General features: G+C 42.7%; 1 protein-coding gene across 3 annotated transcripts in view; it reads left to right on the top strand.

Moving 5' to 3' along the window:
* The window catches only part of TCAF1 (TRPM8 channel associated factor 1), a 46,615-nt gene that overhangs the window by 10,325 nt on the left and 16,889 nt on the right, over positions 1 to 19,401 (top strand). For 2 of the 3 annotated variants that reach the window (XM_061165983.1, XM_061165985.1), the window contains exon 2: positions 13,340 to 13,973. In XM_061165983.1, the coding sequence (XP_061021966.1) occupies positions 13,354 to 13,973 (620 nt within the window). In that variant the 5' untranslated portion in view covers positions 13,340 to 13,353. Of the gene's footprint in view, positions 1 to 4,655; positions 4,785 to 13,339; positions 13,974 to 19,401 lie in introns of those variants that run through there. The other variant, XM_061165984.1, reaches the window with a different exon arrangement.

Genomic DNA, 19,401 nt, shown 5'->3' with positions numbered 1-19,401 from the left:
TCCTATTGTTATGTACTTCCATCTGGGGTCATTTTTCTTAATCTTGAAGAACTACTTTTTATATTGTATTGCTAGCAAATTCTCTCAGCTTTTGTTTATGTAAAATTATATTTATTTTGCCTTCACTTTTTGAGGAATATTCTTGCTATGCGTAGAGTTTTAGGTTGGCAGATCACCTTCTTCTTTTTTTTTTTTTTTAAACAATACCACTGTGTTCTGGTTTCTATCATTTCATTTGAGAAGCCATATGCATTATTGTTGCTCTAAATGGAAAACATCCTTTATTTCTCACTAACTTACAGATTTCCTCTCTAAGATTGGTTTTTAGCATTTGATTATAATCTGCCTAGGTGTAGTTTTCTTTTTATTTATTCTGCTTATGGAATGAGGAGAGTTTTTATAATCTGAGTTTTGATGTTTTTCAGCCCTTTGGGGAACTTTCTGCCATTAATTATCAGTATATTGCTTCTGTTTCATTCTTTCTCCTTTTCTTCTGGGAGCCTAATTACACATCATTACCTTTTACTTTGTCTCATAATTCTTATTATATTCTTTCTCTATCTTTTCATCTCCTTATGCATCATCTCTTCTTTCTGTGTGTTATTTTTGAATAGTTTTTACTGATCCTGTTGCAGTCCACCAATTCTTTGGTCACGTGTATTTAATATGCCATTACAGCTAACTATTGAATTCCTGATTTCAATGATTATTTTTATTTCTAAATTTTCTATTTTAACATTTTATGAGTTTTAATTCTATACTGGAATTCTCCAGCCTGTTTCTCTTATTTTTGAAAACATTACATTAATCACAGTTATTTTAAAGTCAGTTCCTGTTTAAGAACTCAATGTCTGAACCACTTGTAACTATGTTTCTATGTTTTGTTGTTTCTCTTGAATTCTTCACAATTCATCCTTATTTTTAGCCTGCTTCTAAATTTTGGATTAGACAGAGACATCATGAATGAAAAATCAGGAAGTTGTAGTTGATGTTATTTTTTTCCAAAGAGGATTTTTTTTTTGAGGTGGGAGACAGATAAAGTAACAGAAGATGACTTTGATAGTATCAAAGGTTAGCTTTATGCTTTCTTAGAACAGATCCATTTCAGATTTTTCTTCTACCCAAGAGCATAGACCTTACGTCTTATGCATTGTTTTATTCTTATGCCATGGTTTTTCTCATGTCTCACCTGAAAGCAGAGAGTGTTGGTAAGAATCACTTAACTTTGGTGGGGCTTGACCTCCATATTTCCATAAGTCTAGAACTACTGAAATGAACTGCTCAGTTGACTGGCATTTTAGCCACTATTTTCCGCAAGTTTTTTGGGTCTCTCCCTGTGCATGCACAGCTTAGAAATCAGTCAGTGACTTGAGGGAATTTGTACATAGATTTTTAGATTCACTTCTCTGAGGTTTCTTGTCTGAAATTTCACCCTTTGAGTTCCAATTCATTTGGTAATCTTGAACCAGTAAGACTGACATTTCCTGCTTGGCCTCAATTATCTTGCATTGTAAACTGGAAAATGCTCTAAAAGAAAAAGCCACAGCGAATGTACAGTTCACATCCTGTGTTTTCCTTCCTTCAGGATTGTAGCTTCTCAGGCTCTGTTTATATTGTTTGCTCTTCAAAGTCTTCCCTTGTTTCCTGTATTTTACCCAACTTTTATTGCTGTTTTTCATGGAAAGGTTGTTCCAAACAAGGAATTTTCTCAATGATAGAACTGAAAGTCTCTCACCATTTTGTCTTACATCTCAGATTATTTATCTAAGATTATTATTTTTTTTTATCTTCCCCACCCCTATCTAAGATTATTTTATTACTTCTTGAGATATATCCTTTAGAATTTCTTTTAAAGCAGACCTTTTGATGATAAATTCTCAATATTTGCTGGTCTGAAAACATATTTAAGGCTCTTACAATAGAAGATAGTGACAGAGTTGCGATAGGGATGAGAAAGCAGTGAGGGTAGGTTTTGGGTAGCTTCCAGACTATTAAGGATGGTGCTACTTTGAACATTCTAGTGCATGTCTTTTGGTGACATACGTATGCATTTCTGCTGGGTATATAGGTTAAGGGTGATTTTACTAAACAGTCTTATTTTTTTTACTTCAAAGTATTTTTTTAACGTTTAAAAAATACAAAATTTCTAGAGAAAAGAAACTACCTGTCAACCCTTCCCACTTCCTAAGGTAGCCAAATATATCCTTATTTTTCCTGTTAGAAAAACAGAAACATAAAAAAGTAGGATCATTAATGTTTCACTGAAACAGCTGTATTATTTAATATAAAGATCTATCATTATTTATTAACCAGCTCGCTGGCTGGTAAACAGTCTCATGGGTTTCTTTTTTGACAAACTGCCCTGCTTCCCTGCCAGGGCTGGGGCAAGGGTCTCCATCCTGGACCTGCGGGGGCACCTTCGCGCAGACGCTGACACAAAGCGGGGCCTCTGCGGTTTGGGCGGGGAAGTCGGCCAGGCTCCGCCCCCACCGTTGCGTCCGCCAATCAGCTACCGGGACGGCCTCCTCCTCCCTCCCCATCCCCACCGCGGCCCACCTTCACCCGCAGGTTCCACCACCGTCTCCCCCAGTTATCAAATCCGGACTGGGTGCCGCTTCTCCGAGTCACACCTCTGCACAGGAGCCCCTTCCCCCTCTGAAGTAGCGGGTGTGGATATTGCTGGACAACGGGTGAGTCTTGTACAGATAAGCCTTCTGGGCACGGAGCACAGACGGAGGTCCCTGCGGCTGGGCTGGGCCGGGGTCGCGGGGGGAGTGAGTCCAGCGGGGCTGAGAAAGCGATCGGGTTTTCGGCCTGAGACCACTAAAAAGCCAGACATCTTTCAAAGAGGATTCCCTGAGGTTTCTCCATGTCTGTTTCTGGCTCTGCTTTTTTTTTTTTTTCCTACCACTCTGGCTCTTATTTCTTTAGTGCTGTATTTCTCGTCCAGAAAGGTAGCCATCAAGAGTCTAATGTATTCTTGCCCTTTCCAAACATTTTTCATAATAGAATCTTTCAAAATGACAGATAAGCACAGAAAACTACACAACAGATTTATCAGATCACCTTTCCTTCAGCTCCCTCTTTCCCTCCCAACGTCACTCCCTTGCTCCCTTCCTGTATCTCTTCTTAAGAAACAATCTGACGTTTAAGCCTTTTCCCCACCAACTGTCACACTGCCATCCTCAGAGGTAAGTTAGGTTGTATCCCTCCCATGTATAGTTTTGTCCTTCTATTATTTATTTGTATGTAAGCAATATATGCATTCTTGTTTTGAATTTTAAATTTTTCATGAAACTCGGTGTTTTGGGGTTTTATCTTGGTGCTGCTAATCTTGGTATTTCAGACCCAAAAGGGTCTTAGCAAACAAGTCAGCCAAACAGCCCTCCCTGTTTAGCTAAGAACCCTGGCCCCTGGAGAAGATAAAAGACTTCCTTGCCATCACTCCTCTACTGAGCAGGATCCTGAATTTGGGATCCCTCGACTTCTGTTCCTGGTGTTACCGCTATGTAAATCCTGCCAGTGAGCTCACCTACACACATACTCCTATTGAATATTGTTCATACAATTCAATTTAGGAAAAGGGGGTTGAAGGGAGAAGGGGAGAGAAAAAATGACTTGGATTTGGACCAAAATCTTACTCAAGGTTAAAAGCTATGCATTTTCCTGAAACATTGTATGCTATTAAATGTTAGGATGACCAGAATATTTATTTTATTTAACAAGCATACATAGTCTTACTGTTTGCCAGACACTGATCTAAGAACTTTGTAGGTATTCACTCAGAGATTTAAGCCTTGGATTGTGACATAGGTACCAATTTTATCATCCCCATTTTATAGGTCATGACACTGAGGCACAGAGAATTAAGTAACTTGTGCAAAGTCACCTAACCCGTAAACTATAGCACTAAGATGGATTCCAGATCATCTGGTGACAGTCTGAGTTCCTAACCATTGTATAGTAACACCTGAGCTCAGCGAAGTAACCACACAAAGTAGGAACTTGCAATTCTGAGAAGTGAAAAGCAACTGTCAGCTGGTCATAGAAAGGACTTCAAGAAAGAAAGGATTTGACAAGTACGCAGAATAAATTTCAGCCAATTTTGGTAGCTTGACATATATTCTTATTTTTAATTTACAAAAGTAACACATAACCGTGCATATGATGCAGAAGTATGTAAAAGTTGCCCTTCAATATTCCTCAGATTAAACAATATTAGCAGGGAGAGATCAATCTGTCCTTTCATGCACCGTAATACAAATATACGCGATTGCTTTTTATTATAAAAACGAGAGCCTATTCAACAATTTCTACCATTTTTATTTTTCCCTAGGCAATATGTCCAGTACATTCCTCCTATGAACTGGAGATCTAAGCTCTTCATAAGGATTGAATAATAATTCTGTAGACTGTATCCTATGGATTGTTCAGCCTCTTCCTTTACTAATGAATAGTCAGAGAATTATATGTCTTTATTAAAACCGCCACCCCCACTGCCCGGATGGGGGCCACCGCAATGCCCAGCCCACTGGGCCGGCGACACAAAGAAGTGCTGTCCCCTGCCAAGCGTCGCCCCTCGGCTCGCGGCCCCGCCCCGAAGGAAGCGGGGGGCGGGAGGAGACTGGTCGGGAGCCCCTCCCCTCCTCCCCCTCGGGCTCCGCCCAGCTCGCTAGCCTAGAGCTGTTTGCGAGGCCGCCCCTTCCCCGCAGAACCCAGGGCCCCTCTGTGCACGCAGCCCTGCTTCCTCCAGCTGCCTCCGTGGAAGCTGCAGGGGCGACCTGGTGAGTGGCCCTCTCCTGACGTCCAGCAGGCCGGACCAGGGGCGAGTGGCCGTGCGCTGAGATCGGGTAGGGGGAGGCAGGCGCCGGAGGCCGAGGGGCGCGGGCAGGGCAGGGGAAGAGGTTGCGGGTGCCTAAAAAGAGGGGCGGAACCCCTCGCTGTTGCGTCCGCCTTCCTGTGAGTGAGTGTTCTCGGCTCTCCGGCTCTGCGTCCCTCCTGCCGCATTGCTTCTCTACGGGTTCTGACATCTGATGTTTGTTTAATTGCTTTGTGTGGTCGAGTTATGCGCAGGCCTGGCCTTGGAGAAACGGCCTCTCCTCCGCAGCTTTATCGCTGAGCCTGCCGTAGCCCCTGGGTGGTGGCAGGGCTTGCTCTGGAACACACCGGGAGCTGGGGATGGAACATCACTTCTGTCCTCCTGCCCTTTGATCTTTGCAAACACCGTCTCTGGGTCTGAGATCCCTCGCCCACTCCCATTGCCCCCTCCCCCCCCCCCCCCCCCGAGACTGGTTGGGGTGTGTGTCTGTCTGCCTGTTTATCTAACAGGGGCGGATGATCTGTGTCCCTCCAACCCACCCTGAGCTCCCTGCCAGCAGGCCAGGAGAATTCCATGGCAATGCACGCGAGCTTTTCCGCGGTCTCCCCTCCCCTCACCCCTCCGCCTCCTGCTTCCCCCATCTCAGCCCCCTCTCCACTCCTCTGACGTCACCGACATACTCTTTGCAGATTGGCTCTGGACCTGGGGAGGAAAATCTGGCCGACCTAGAGCCTGGAAAGGGAAGGTGGGAGGGGGATCCCACACCAGAACTTAGCGCCAACAGCCGCAGAGCTGACTTCCCTCTCCCACACTGTCCATGTGATAGACACCCTGGAAAGCAGGCTGGTCACAGTAGGAAGCGGCTGGTAGATTTAAAAAACAAAAAACTCAGGTCTCATTCCTGGGCCCATACTCCTCCATTACTCGATTTTCCTGGGAATGACCGAGTGAGAAAAGTGAGCAAATATGAATGAGAGAAAGACAGAGAGCCGCCGGAGGGAACTTGGGAATTTAGAAGAGAGTGCATTAAGGTTGAACTGGGGGAACAGAAAAAGTAAAGTCTTGAATGCCCACATCTATGGAGATGGGGAAGGAACTGATTCTGGAAGGCCACAAGAGTGCTTGAAAGATATTAGTAATGGTCTGTCTTTTAGGCTAGGTGATTGGTGTATGGAAGTTTGTGTATTGTTTTATGTGTATTTTAACATCCATATTCTTACATGTGCGTTAGTGTGTGTGTGTTCAGTGGTGTCAGACTCTTTGCAACCCTTCTAATGGTAGCCCACCAGGCTTCTCTGTCCGTGGGGTTTTCAGGCAAGAATATTGGAATGAGTTGCTATTTCCTTCTCCAGCGGGTCTTCCTGACTCAGTGATCAAACCCATGTCTCCTGCATATCCTGCCCTGGCAAGCAGATTCTGTACCACTAATGCCATCTGGGAAGCCCTCTATGTGCCTTACATATTTCTTTAAATGTATGGATTAAACCATTTTAAGTGAAAATCAAATCAATAGATTGAGCTGGTAATATCTAAAACAGAATGTGAAAGGTGTTGAACCCACCCTGATTATGGCTACTATTAGCAGAAGATGGTGGACACTGGGAAAGATATTAGACATATAAAGAAAAAGAAACAAGAGTTTGATGGTAAAAATGGACCAAGACCTGTAGAGTTGGTGTCTGTGATATGAATCATTTTTCAAGGCCAGAGTAGCTATATGCTGTAGAAGTGATCCCAGGTTTGCCCTTAATACCCACATCCATTATCAGTCATTCATCGGTGGAGTGCCTGTTCATTCCTGGGGGGAATCCAAATATATAAAATATGTCCCCTGACCTCACATAGTTACTCTACTTTGGGGATTTGAAATCAAGCTACAATGCAGGTGTGGTACAGTATCCAAAGCAAGCCCTCTACCTTCTCTCTCTTACAGAAACAGCTCTTAAAAGGAGACCCTGTGCAGGTACCCTGGGGCCTCTTTGTGGTAGGGGCAAGGGACTTATAAAGCTCTTTCCGCTGAGTTGCAAGTTGTGCCTGAGGTACCTTCTGCTTTAGAAGTGCCTTGGGTTTCATTAGCTAGTGGGCCTGGAGAAAGCAGAGAAAGCAGGATCCATAAGGAGAACCAAAGATGAAGAACTTAAGGGGAGAAATAAGGATTCCCCCAGGCTGTGTCCATCTGTGCTCAGGAAGCTAGGAGGGCAAACAGGGATTCAAACACAAGGAAGAAACATTTGGTTTAAAAATCAAGTGTTGGGGTCACTGTTAGCTGGTTAAAGTGGGGATAGAATCAGCTGCAGAGTTCAAGGAACCTCCACAGAGGAGGAAATCAGATTTATTGGTGGACAAATGCATAACTTGTTGGGAGATGAAGAAAGATGTTTTAGGATGAGTGAAATAGAATCAGTTGATGAATCTAATCATTTATATATTCAATTGTTTAATGGGTTTACTTGATTGAATTTATATTATCTGTGCTATTTTGGGGCTTTCCAGGTGGCACTAGTGGTAAAGAACCTACCTGCCAATGCAGGAAACATAATGAGACTCAGATTTGATCCCTGAGTTTGAAGATCCCCTGGAGGAGCACATGGCAACCCGCTCCAGTAGTCTTGCCTGGAGAATGCCATGGACGGAGGAGCCTGGTGGGCTGTGGTCCATAGGGTTGCAAAGAGTTGGACACGACTGAACTGACTTAGCATGCATGTACATTCTATTGTTAATTATAATAGTAATAGATACAAAAATTCAAAGGAGGTAGACACTTGCTTCTTGGAAGAAAAGCTATGACAAACCTAGACAGCGTATTAAAAAAGCAGAGACATCACTTTGTTGACAAAGGTCCATATAGTCAAAGCTATCGTTTTTCTAGTAATCATGTATGGGTGTAAGAATTGGACCATAAAGAAGGCTGAGTGGTAAAGAATTGATGCTTTCAAATTGTGGTGCTGGAGAGGACTCTTGATAGTCTCTTGCACAGCAAGGAGATCAAACCAGTCAATTCTAAAGGAAATCAATATTCATTGGAAGGACTGATGCTGAAGCGCCAATACTTTGGCCACCTGATGCAAAGAACTGACTCACTGGAAAAGACCCTGATGCTGGGAAAGATTGAAGGCAAAACAAGGGGGCGGCAGAGGATGAAATGGTTATATGGCATCACTGACTCAATGGACATGAGTCTGAGTAAACTCCAGGAGATACAAAGCCGGTGCTCTAGGACAACCCAGAGGGATGGGGTAGGGAGGGATGTGGGAGAGGGGTTCAGGAATGGGGATGGGGGGAACATGTGTACCCATGGCTGATTGGTTTTGAGGTATGGCCAAAACCACCACAACATTGTAAAGTAATTATCTTCCAATTAAAATAAATAAGTTAACTAAGAAAAACTCCAGGAGATAGTGGAGGACAGAGGAGCCTGGTGTGCTACAGTCCATGGGGTCGCAAAGAGTCAAGCACAACTTAGTGGCTGAACAACAACAGACTTGTATAAGTTGGATGGCATCATCGACTCAATGGACACAAGTTTGAGCAACTCAGAATACAGTGAAGGACAGGGAAGCCTGGTGAGCTGCAGTCCATGGGGTCTCAAAGAGTCAGACATGACTGAGCAGCTGTGCAACCACAATAAAATCCTAGCAACAGACTTATGTGTTTCTGGTACTTAAGAACATGGACTGCAGTACTAGACTTCCTGGGTTTCAATGAAAAATCGATCTCTTACCACCTTTGTGACTTAAGCAAGTAACAAATCCTCTGGCCATCAAGTTTTTTGTTTTCTTTGTTGTTTGGTTTTGGCTATTTTAAAAATTAGGATAGTGATAGCACATACCTCAGTGGTTTATTGTCAGAATTAAGTAATGTATATAAAGCATTTATAATGCTGGGCCCTGGCAAGCACTATACCGTTACTACTACTAAAATTACTAGTATTATTAGTATCTTTATCCATTCAAAACTGGGTTTGTGTCCTACATATTGCAGTGATTTGAAATTTTCACTTCAGATGTATCTAGGACATTCTTCTAGGTAGATGAAAACTAGATTTAACTCTATTCTTTGTAATAGCTTTGTAATACAGATTATCACACTTTTCTCGAACATTTCTCCCTCTCAAAACTTGTCTTGCCACATTCACAGCATTGCTATCAGATCAGGTCTGATACGATAGCCTCACAAACAGTGCAGGAAAGGGGAAAACTGACGGAGAGGGGGTGCTGCGGTGTTTCTACCCAAACCCCACTCCCCTCAGGCCACCACCCCTCTAGCCCAGAAACCAACTCAGCAGGAAATCACCCCTCTTCTCCCTTGTTCCCTCCTTTTCAAATCTCCAGGCCACTTTGTCCATCCCCTTTGTCACTTCTCCACAGATACTTCTCCCATAAGCCAGCTCAGTGAAAGTGAAAGTTGCTCAGTCGTGTCTGGTTCTTTGCGACCCCATGGACTATTGCATGGAATTCTCCAGGCCAGAATACTGGAGTGGGTAGCCTTTCCCTTCTCCAGGGGATCTTCCCAAACAGGGACAGAACCCAGGTCTCCCGTATCGCAGGCAGATTCTTTACCAGCTGAGCCACAAGGGAAGCCAGCTAGAGAGAGAAAAGCCAGCTAGAGTCCCCTGCTCTAGGTGAGTTCGGAGTATCCTCACTACCGACAGTATGGCAGCTGTTGCAGAGTATGTATGGGTGGTGGGTGGGGGGCTACACCCCAGGGCCTCACGGTGGGTACCATGGCCTATCTGGGGGATACGGGGAAGTTGGATCAGCGATCCTGCACCCTTGGGAGTCAAAAATGGTTCTGGGAAACCTTCCTTGTCATCTGTCTCCCCGTCTAGGATTTTCATGTATCCATCTCCATTTGTAGTTTTGTGTAGTGGTGAGCAGCCTTGTGCATATGTCTTCAATACTGCTGCTCTCATTTTTGTAAGAAAGGCTATTAGGTTTGCTGGTCTCAGGATGGGCTCACCTTTGAAACTGAGTTGCCCCTATCAGACTGCTTTCAGATTCTCAGGCCTTTCAGAGACAGTGCTAGTGTTTCCAAAGCCTCTGGGACATGGGATGTCAATTATCTTCATCTTCTCCTCCTCCTCTTCCTCCTTCTTCTTTGCCCCCTACCCCACTTCTTTTCATATAAGCTTATGGAAAACATATATGTTATTTTAATTTCCTGTGGATTGAGCATATTTCCATAGATTAATTGGCTATTTAAGATTCCTCTTCTGTGACCAGCTTCTCTTAGAAGGGGAGGATTTTGGTGGCTTGAAAGATGTGGGAGCAGGAACAGGAAGAAAGAGAATGGAAAGAGAATCTCAAGTTAAAGCAGGGCAGGCCCAGGAAGGCCAGGTATCCCGGAAGCTGCTGGAGACACGCTGGAAAGTAAGGAGCAACCAGCCCTGGAGGCCTTAAACCCCAAGAGGAAGCTCAGATTTCCCCCTGTGGGCAGAGATGAAGCTCTGGGTCTTCTTTTCTGAGAAATAATACAATCTGTGACTGTAGAAGGATAAAGGTGAGAACAGTTACTGATGACGTAGAAGCCGGATCTGTTTTGTCCAGGAATGAATTACTGAGGACCTAAACTAGGTTAGCGACAGTGTGTGTTGGAAACCACTGGATGTGGAGCAGGAGGGAGAGGAGACACAACCGTGACTCTTGCGGTTTGCTGTCCCAGCTATTTGTGGACCCCAGGAGGAGCAGGGGCAGGACAAGCCCTTATTAACCAACTGTCTGCTGATTGTATCTTCTCTGTGGGGTGCAGATTACTCTTTAACAACTAGGGACCTTGAGCTTATGGAATTTACCCAAGAGGAGCTAATTTGGAGGGGAAAAAGTTAAGACTTTGTAGTTTTAGAGACAGTTACAAATGGCAGAATGTGCTTTCAGTAGGGGTCTTGCGTTTATTAGTTATGTCAGGACCAGGGCCTTTGAATCCATGGCTTGGGGAAGGCACAGACAAGGGCTATGCCAAGGATTTTTTCAAGAACCCATCGAAATACTTCACTAAATATAATCATTAGTGTTAGTATTGGCTCTAAAATATGAAACCTGTAAAAATCAGAGTCAATAAACACTTAATCCAGTGTTGGTAAAAATCTGACATTAGATATTTTTCACTTTATAAGAATTCCTTATTATATGCATACTTAAATAGCTTACTCTTAAGTAATTTTAAGCAAAGAATGTATATATACTTGTGTATATATATATACACACACACACATATATGTATGTATAATATATAATTGATATATATATACACACACACATATATATGGACTTCCCTGGTGGCTCAGACCGTAAAGAATCTGCCTGCAGTGCAGGAAACGCAGGTTTGATCCCTGGGTTGGGAAGATCCCCTGGAGAAGGGAATGGCTACCCACTCCAGTATTCTGGCCTGGAGAATCTCGTGGACAGAGGAGCTGGGGGAGCTACCATCCATGGGGTCGCAAAGAGTCTGGGTGACTAAGCACACACGTGTGCATTTATATGCATTTTATATATATTTATATATATATATATATATACACACACATATATATATATAGTAGTTTGTTATTTAGTTGCTAAGTTACATCTGACTGTTTTGCAACCCCATGGACTAGAGCCCACACAGTGTGTGTGTGTGTGTGTGTGTGTGTGTGTGTGTGTGTGTGTGTGTGTAAAATTATTCTTAATCTAGTAATTTTAAGCAAAGATATATATACACATATGTCTGTATATATATATATATACATATATATACACACACATATATATATAAAATATACTCTAGATCAACTAATTTTAGGCAATGTATATATATATATAAAATAAATAATGGAAGGGCACTTAACCAATGCTATTCCTTTCATCTTCAAAACAATCCTGTGTGGTAGATGCTATTTTTCCTACTTAATGAATGAGGAACTCAAGTCTGAGAAAGGTTGCCAGATCCCAGTAAACAGCAGAGCTGAGACTCAAACCCAGACAGCCTAACTCAGAGCCTAAGCTTGTATTAATAATTGCTTTGCCATAATACCTTGAGTGAGCATAGTCTCTCACAGGAAAAAGTGGTAAGGGCCAAAGATAAACACTTAAGGAATCTCTGCATTTTCAGAAGAGGAAAGGGAAGGCCAGGAAGGAAGTGGTTCGAGGTTGCAGACAGTGAGGTTGGCTATAAGGTTAGAGGTGGTCAGAGCCTCGGGGACCAGGGAACGGCATTGTCCAGAGCCACTGAGTGGTCAGCGAGGATGGTGAGGGCTGATTGTCCTGACTGTTAAACACGTCTGCCCATGAGGGAAGTGCTTCAGTAAAGAACACATAGAGGAGGTCAGACTGCAGAGTGACTTTAAGCAGGGGGCTCAAGGTGAAGAAGCAGAGGGTTTTTGTGATTGCACATCCATCGACATATACACCTTTTTCTGCTATGTCCGGGTGCGAGTAATAATCTGCTATAAATTCATAATGTGTTACTTTCTGCTTTTGGTTTTCTGGCCCCACGCTGAGGTTAGTATGATCAGTGCGAGTGCCGAGTGGGATGGAGCAGGGGTGGGGAGACAGCGTGCTGCACCACTGTGTTGGTTTCGTGTGGTTGCTACAATAAAGTACCACAAACTGAGTAGCTTCAAACAACAGGAATGTTCTCTGTAGCAGTTCTGGAGGCTTAGATGTTTGACACCCAAGTGTGACAGGTGTGGTTCTTTCTGGAAGTTCTGAAGGAGAGTCTGTTTTACGTGTCTCACCTACCTCTGGTGTTCGCCAGAAATCTTTGGCATTCCTTGGCTCATAGAGACACCACAGAGACCCTGATGCCTGGCTTCATGTTCTCATAGCCTGTGTGTCTCTCCCCTGGGCACCTGTGTCCCAGTTTCCTCTTCTTTTTTTTTTCCAATTTCCTCTTCTTTTAAAGGCTCCAGTCATTAAATTCTCTGCCTAGTCACTCAGTCGTGTCTGACTCTTTGCGACCCTTTGGACTGTAGCCCACCACGGATTTCTCATGAGACTTTTCAGGCACGAATACCAGAGCGGGTCACCATTTCCTTCTCCAGGGTATTTTCATGACTCAGGGATCGAACCAGCATCTCCTATCTCCTGCATTGCATGTGAATTCTTTGCCTGCTGAGACATCAGGGAAGCCCAGTCATTAGATTAGAACCCACTCCAACCCACTATGGCCACACCGTAACATGGTTACATGTGCAAAGACTCTATTTCCAAATAAGGTCATACAGGTACTGGGAGTTAGTTCTTGAACGTATGTCTTTGGAGACACAGTTCTGCTTTTGTTCTTCACTTCTGTTTGTTTCCTTCTATGACGGAAAAGCGTGGAGCTTGTTTAGTTTGACAGTAAGAGTGTTAACGCACAGGGCCCAACAAGGTCTCCTGGGTTGGGGACACCGACAGCCCCGGTGAGTGCTTGAGTCTGTTCACAGCGTGGGTCTCATCTGCTCAGTGGGAAGCGCTGCCCCAGCTAGGGATGAGTGAGCCGCTTGGCTCATTTGTCTGTTCACCCATTCTTCAGCAGGCTGAGTCTTTGCTTTCCTCTCTGCAGAAGCCGGTCCAGCCATGGCGACTCCGTCCGCTGCCTTCGAGGCCCTTATGAATGGAGTGACGAGCTGGGATGTCCCCGAAGACGCCGTCCCGTGTGAACTGCTCCTTATTGGAGAAGCCTCCTTCCCGGTGATGGTGAATGACATGGGCCAGGTCCTCATCGCGGCCTCCTCCTATGGCCGAGGCCGCCTGGTGGTGGCGTCCCACGAGGACTACTTGGTGGAGGCCCAGCTCACCCCCTTTCTCCTCAATGCAGTGGGTTGGCTTTGCTCTTCCCCTGGGGCACCCGTGGGTGTACACCCCTCCCTGGCACCCCTGGCCAAAATCCTGGAGGGCTCTGGAGTGGAGGCAAAGGTTGAGCCGGAAGTGAAAGACTCCCTGGGGGTTTACTGCATTGATGCCTACAATGAAACCATGACTGAGAAGCTGGTCAAGTTCATGAAACGTGGAGGAGGCTTGCTCATTGGAGGCCAGGCTTGGGATTGGGCCAACCAGGGCGATGATGAGAGGGTTCTGTTCACGTTCCCGGGGAACCTCGTGACCAGCGTGGCCGGTGTGTACTTCACCGACAACAAAGGGGACACGAGTTTCTTTAAAGTCTCTAAGAAGATGCCCAAGATCCCAGTCTTGGTGAGGTGAGTGCATTAGCCCAGTGGGATGCTGGTCCCAGGTTAAAAAGCAGACAATGGCTCCTGTCTTCAGGCTACTCCCAGGCTAACAGAAGAGAATTTGACATTCAAGCATAGATTCATCATAAGTCAACCAGAGTGTTACAATACCCTGAGACACAGGAAGGGCAGGGTCCCTTGTTGCTGCTACCTTTTCAGACCAGGTGACTTAGCGCTTGGATGGGAGAAACTTCTTAGTAACCATTCCATCCCCCGGCATCTAGCTTAGTAAAATGTATAGTGTAGTGTAGTAGTGTTAGTCGCTCAGTCGTGTCTGACTCTCTGCGATCCCACAGGCTGTAGCCTGCCAGGCTCCTCTGTCCATGGGATTCTCCAAGCAAGAATACTGGAGTGGATTGCCATTCCCTTCTCCTGAGGATCTTCCTGACCCTGGGATCGAACCCGGGTCCCCTGTGTTGCAGGCAGATTCTTTACCGTTTGAGCCACCAGGGAAGACCTAATAAAATGTATATATTGCTGAATCTCAGGGTTGGCATGACTGATCCAGGAAGGTCATAGGTCAAGGTTGCTTGCAAATGAAATGTAGGGAAAAGGAAAACAGACAAAGTCTAGAGAGCTGTGGGAAGGGTTTTGAAACATCCAGCCAGATGGGATTAGGATGGAAGTAAGAGCTAGAGAATTCAAAAGCTGAGATACCAGAAAGGTGGCACAAGTCATATATGCTAATCTTAAATCTTAGAGATGATTTTATCTCTGGGAGTAAAACACGTGATGATGGAGAATGAAGGAGGCAGGTGATGGATGCAGGGACCGGCTCCATGGAAAGTTCTTTGAGGGCATCACCCAACCTGTTCCATTCACATTGTCCTCCAGCACCTCATACAGTGTTGAACATGGTTAGCAGGTGCTCAGTAAACATGTGTTGGATGGATGAAGAAAGAGATGAGAAGCTGGAATAGTCCTAGCAGTAGAAAAATCACACCAGGCCACGCCCTATATTGTACATGAAACCTCTCAGCATGCTTGGAGCAAAAAGCATAGGTACTTCTGACTGATGGGAGCAGAGCGAGGTGAGGTTGGACTGGGTGAGGCAGGCGCACCAGGGTTAATATAGAGACTTTGGGGAAGAGCTGTGGCCTGTCCTTGGCATGGCACTCCTGGAACACCCCACAGCTCCATACGCACATGTGCAGTGAGGAAAGAGTTGTTCAGAGACACAGGGTTGATCAAACTTCAGCTTACAAAGATCTCCATTCTAAAGAACCACATGGTAAAACCTGAGCCGAATTCTATTAACAGCATAATCCCCTTTAGTTGAGTTCATTTCCTTAAGAGATGTTTTTCGCTATCAAAATCATACCTGTTTTTTCTTTGGTTATGCCTATATCTCTCTGAATCTGAATTTTTTTTCTTTATGGTTAAATCATGCATGTGTGTGCATAGAAGTGGATCCGCACATTTCAAACCTATGTTGTTCAAAGGCCAGCTATATTTTTGAATTATGATTATTCTTCATGGCATACTCTTTTAAACCACTTTTTCAATACTGCTGGATCCCTTGCTTTCTAATTTTTATTTTAAGATTATTAAATCATAACCCCACAATGTAACCCTTTTCATCTCTGTACGTTATCTTTCCTATTCATTCATAATTTTACACCCTTGTCGTCTTAATATACATACTGTTTTGAATTCTGTTCATACACATTTTTCATTCTGTGTGATCTTTAAAATTATTAAAATTATAAAATAGAAAGATTACATTTTATGTAACCTTTAAAAATATAAAAATAATTATATATTATTACATTCTGTGCAATCGTTAAAATTGGCATTTATGTGAATGCTAATATATACCTCATTTATTTAATCATTTGCTTTCTATTGAAGATTTGGATCTTCAGCCATCTTGTAATTATATAATACTGTATTACATATCGTCAGTTCATTTTAGAAGTATCAGGCAACACTAGACACCAACATGTTTCTATTAGAATTGAAGAACAGAGGTTATTTCCATCACTGGCAAGTTCAAGTTCACATTGAAAGTCCCTGTGGGTTTAGTTACTCTGCCCAAATGTCTTGTTTTTGTTTTTACACCCACATTTGAACATGCAAGTGTGAATTAAGATAGCTTTGACTTTGTCACTTGCACATTTCTTACTAAATTACATTCTAACTAAGATAAATAAGATAAATTTTCTAAGAGTAAACAGTCCACAGGTCTTATCAAAATGAATCAAATTTTCATCAGAAGAAATTACTACTTTTATGATCATAAAAATAAAACCCTAAGTGACAAAACCAGATGATCCACTTTGAGCCTGGTAAGAACACCCACAGATGTCAGGGCACAAGCCTCAGAGTCACTGCCCTTATTTCCTGCCTGGAAAGCACCATGGTCTCCTTGTAGAGCACTACCCACCACATGGCAGGAAAAGAAAGGGACAACAGAGGATGAGATGGTTGGATGGCATCACCAGCTCGATGGACATGAGTTTGAGCAAGTTCTGGGAGTTGGTGATGGACAGGGAAGCCTGGGTGCTGCAGTCCGTGGAGTTGCAAAGAGTCGGACATGACTGAGTGACTGAGCTGAGCTGAAGCCACCATGTTGTCTGTGTGACCACACCACCGGTGCTCTGTTCCCCGAACAGTGTCTACTCTTCCTTCCGCTTATCCTCACCGGCCTCGCTGTACCTCCCGCTCCGAGGGCAATGGCTGTTGTATTTGTGTGCAGAACCACCTTCTTTCTATTAAGTATTCATTTGAACAAATACTAGATCCACTGTCATAAACACAGCCTCATTTCAAGACTCAGGATACTGGGAAAAGCACCATTTTAGTGGAGGCCAACCTTAATAAGTTCCTAAATAATGTCTGTTGCTTGCTCTAAAACCCAGAGCCACAGATAAGCCTCATCTTTAAAGTAGAATTAATAATGACTACCTTTAAAGGTGGTTGTAAGAATTCAGTGAATGAAGAAACAAGTTCAAAGTACCTAAAACACTTTAATTGTTTTGACGTCAGCCTTCATGTTATGGCATATAAGCATATGAGGTCATGAATATCGTTTCCAACCATTGAGATGTACCTGGCATCCATCGTTATGCTGCTTTGCCCCAAGTCTTGTGTTCTGCTCCAGTTGTATAGCTATTGATATCTTAACTGATACTTTTCCTATTTCTTCCATCAAACTGAGGCAGCAGCAGCAGGACCAGCCGCCTTGTTTTATCGTCTTTATGCATGTAACCAAGCAAGGACTAGACACGGGATTGGCTTTACCAATAACGGGACTTGACACTGATTAAACATATCGTTAGGTAATCAGTCTAAGGGAGGTTTCAGGAGACTCAACCACAGTAGTTTGCTCTTTTTTTTTTTAATAAGAAAGCCCTTGTCCCATTTTAACACAAGTCTCAGGCTTCTGTTAGAGTTCTTGTTCTGTGTTTGTTCATTCATCCATTCATTTAAGGCAGCGTTTTTGTTGAGTATATGCTATAATCTCAGGCATTATTTCTTATTTCAAGGAAATGATTTCCAAAGATCTGAGAATCAGCAGTGCAGAAACATCTCCAATAACCAGGCTTGAAGGAAATACAAAAAAACAAGTACCTGTTGTAGGACGAGGGCTGTGATATCTAGGCTCAGTAGAACTCAGAAACCTGAGGTTGCTGCTAGCAACTGCACACCGTGACAGCGTGTGCTTTCCACTCTCTTTCTACCTTTAAATGGAAAGTGCTTGAGTGTAGTAGAAGGTCCTTGCCCTCATTTCAGCTGTTACTCCACTGAGGCTGGTTTTCAGTCTTCAGTGATCTGTGTATATTCACAATCATCAGAGATGCAGAGAAAAGAATGTAGAACAACAGTCATGCTTTGAAATGTCCACATGCTCCAAATTCCTTGGCTTGAAAACACTCCTGTGAAACCTGAATTGGCAGACATTAGAAATTGATGTCATACATGGATAGATAGATAATCTCCACTTCATTTTGAAAGATAGTCAAGGGATATTGTATATAAAACAGTCTTTTGAATTCTAGATTATGAAGCTTTCAGAATTTTGAAAATGGACTATCTATGTGAAATAAATAGTACAAATGAAACAAGAAACCTGCCAAATTACTGAAGATAACATGAATATGACTTCCCAGGTAGTTCTGAAAACAACTGAACTCAGGTCTCCTGCATTGCAGGCAGATAAAATATCTGAACAGATATTAATAAACTTATTTGTAACAAGGATCCACAAGTCCTTGGAAGTCATTGCTAAGACAGACAGAATGCTAACTGCCGATGTTAAGTCAGGGTCATGACCCAGTGAGGTGGGGTGAATGTACATACCTACCAAACCCTGCACTTCTTACTACATTCCTAGCCATATATAATAAAATTGTATTAACTGGTTCTCACAAAATAAACTAGAAGTTTTTAGAGTGAATTCAAGCGGGAAGATGTGCCACTTTAGAAGAGAAATTGCTAAATCACAATTCAGGTTTCTTTTTTATAAACATTTTCCCTTCTTCAATTTCAAAATATATGCTTACTGGGAAAAAGGGAAATAGTCCCAAAGGATGCAGAGTAAAAAGTGAAAGACCTTCGTCCCCCACCTCTGCCTCTTACGACTTCTTCTTCTACCCAGAGGTAATCACTGCCTACAGTTTGCACTGTGTCTTTTTTGATACTAACTCTATATGAATTCTTTCAGAAATAAGAGGATAGGAAAGTTTTTGTAACTTGATTTATTAAACCAGTATTTCTCTGATACTAAAACCAAAGAAAGACATTGCAAGATAAGAAAACTCAGAACAATGTCCCTCATGAACATAGATGCAAAAATTCTTAATAAAATATTGTAAATATGATATGTAAAAAGGATAATATATCATGACAAATAAGGCTTATTCTAGGAATGCTTGGCTGGTTTAAGATTCAGATATAAAATTAATTAACAGTTTAATTATTTTCTTAATACAAAATAAATGAGAAACATCATATAATTCAATAGATGCACATAGAAAAAAAAAACTGACAAAATTCAATATCAAATCATAATAAAATTTCCACAAACCAGAAATAAAAAGGAACTTCTCAGTGTGATGAGTCCTCTTTGAAAATTCAATAGCCAAGAATATACTTTCTGGTGAAATACCCTGAGATTAAGAACAAGGCCAGGAAGGATATTTTTATTTAACATTGTACTTAAGTTTCTAGCCAGTGCAGTAAGGCAAGTAAGACGGCATAGAGATTAAAATTAAGAAACACATCTATGTTTGTTTGCAGAAAACATGATTATCTATATAAAATATTCTTAAAACTCTGCAAAAAAAGTTACTGTAATAATTGAGTTTAGCAAGATTTCAGGATACAAAGTCAATATACAAAAATAAATTGTATTTTTATATAATAGTAATTGGTCATTGAAATTAAAAATACA

Source organism: Dama dama, chromosome 18 (genome assembly GCF_033118175.1).
Source record: "Dama dama isolate Ldn47 chromosome 18, ASM3311817v1, whole genome shotgun sequence".
Taxonomy (NCBI): domain Eukaryota; kingdom Metazoa; phylum Chordata; class Mammalia; order Artiodactyla; family Cervidae; genus Dama; species Dama dama.
The sequence above is the reverse complement of the archived record's forward strand: the minus strand, read 5'-3'. Positions and strand labels throughout refer to the sequence as shown.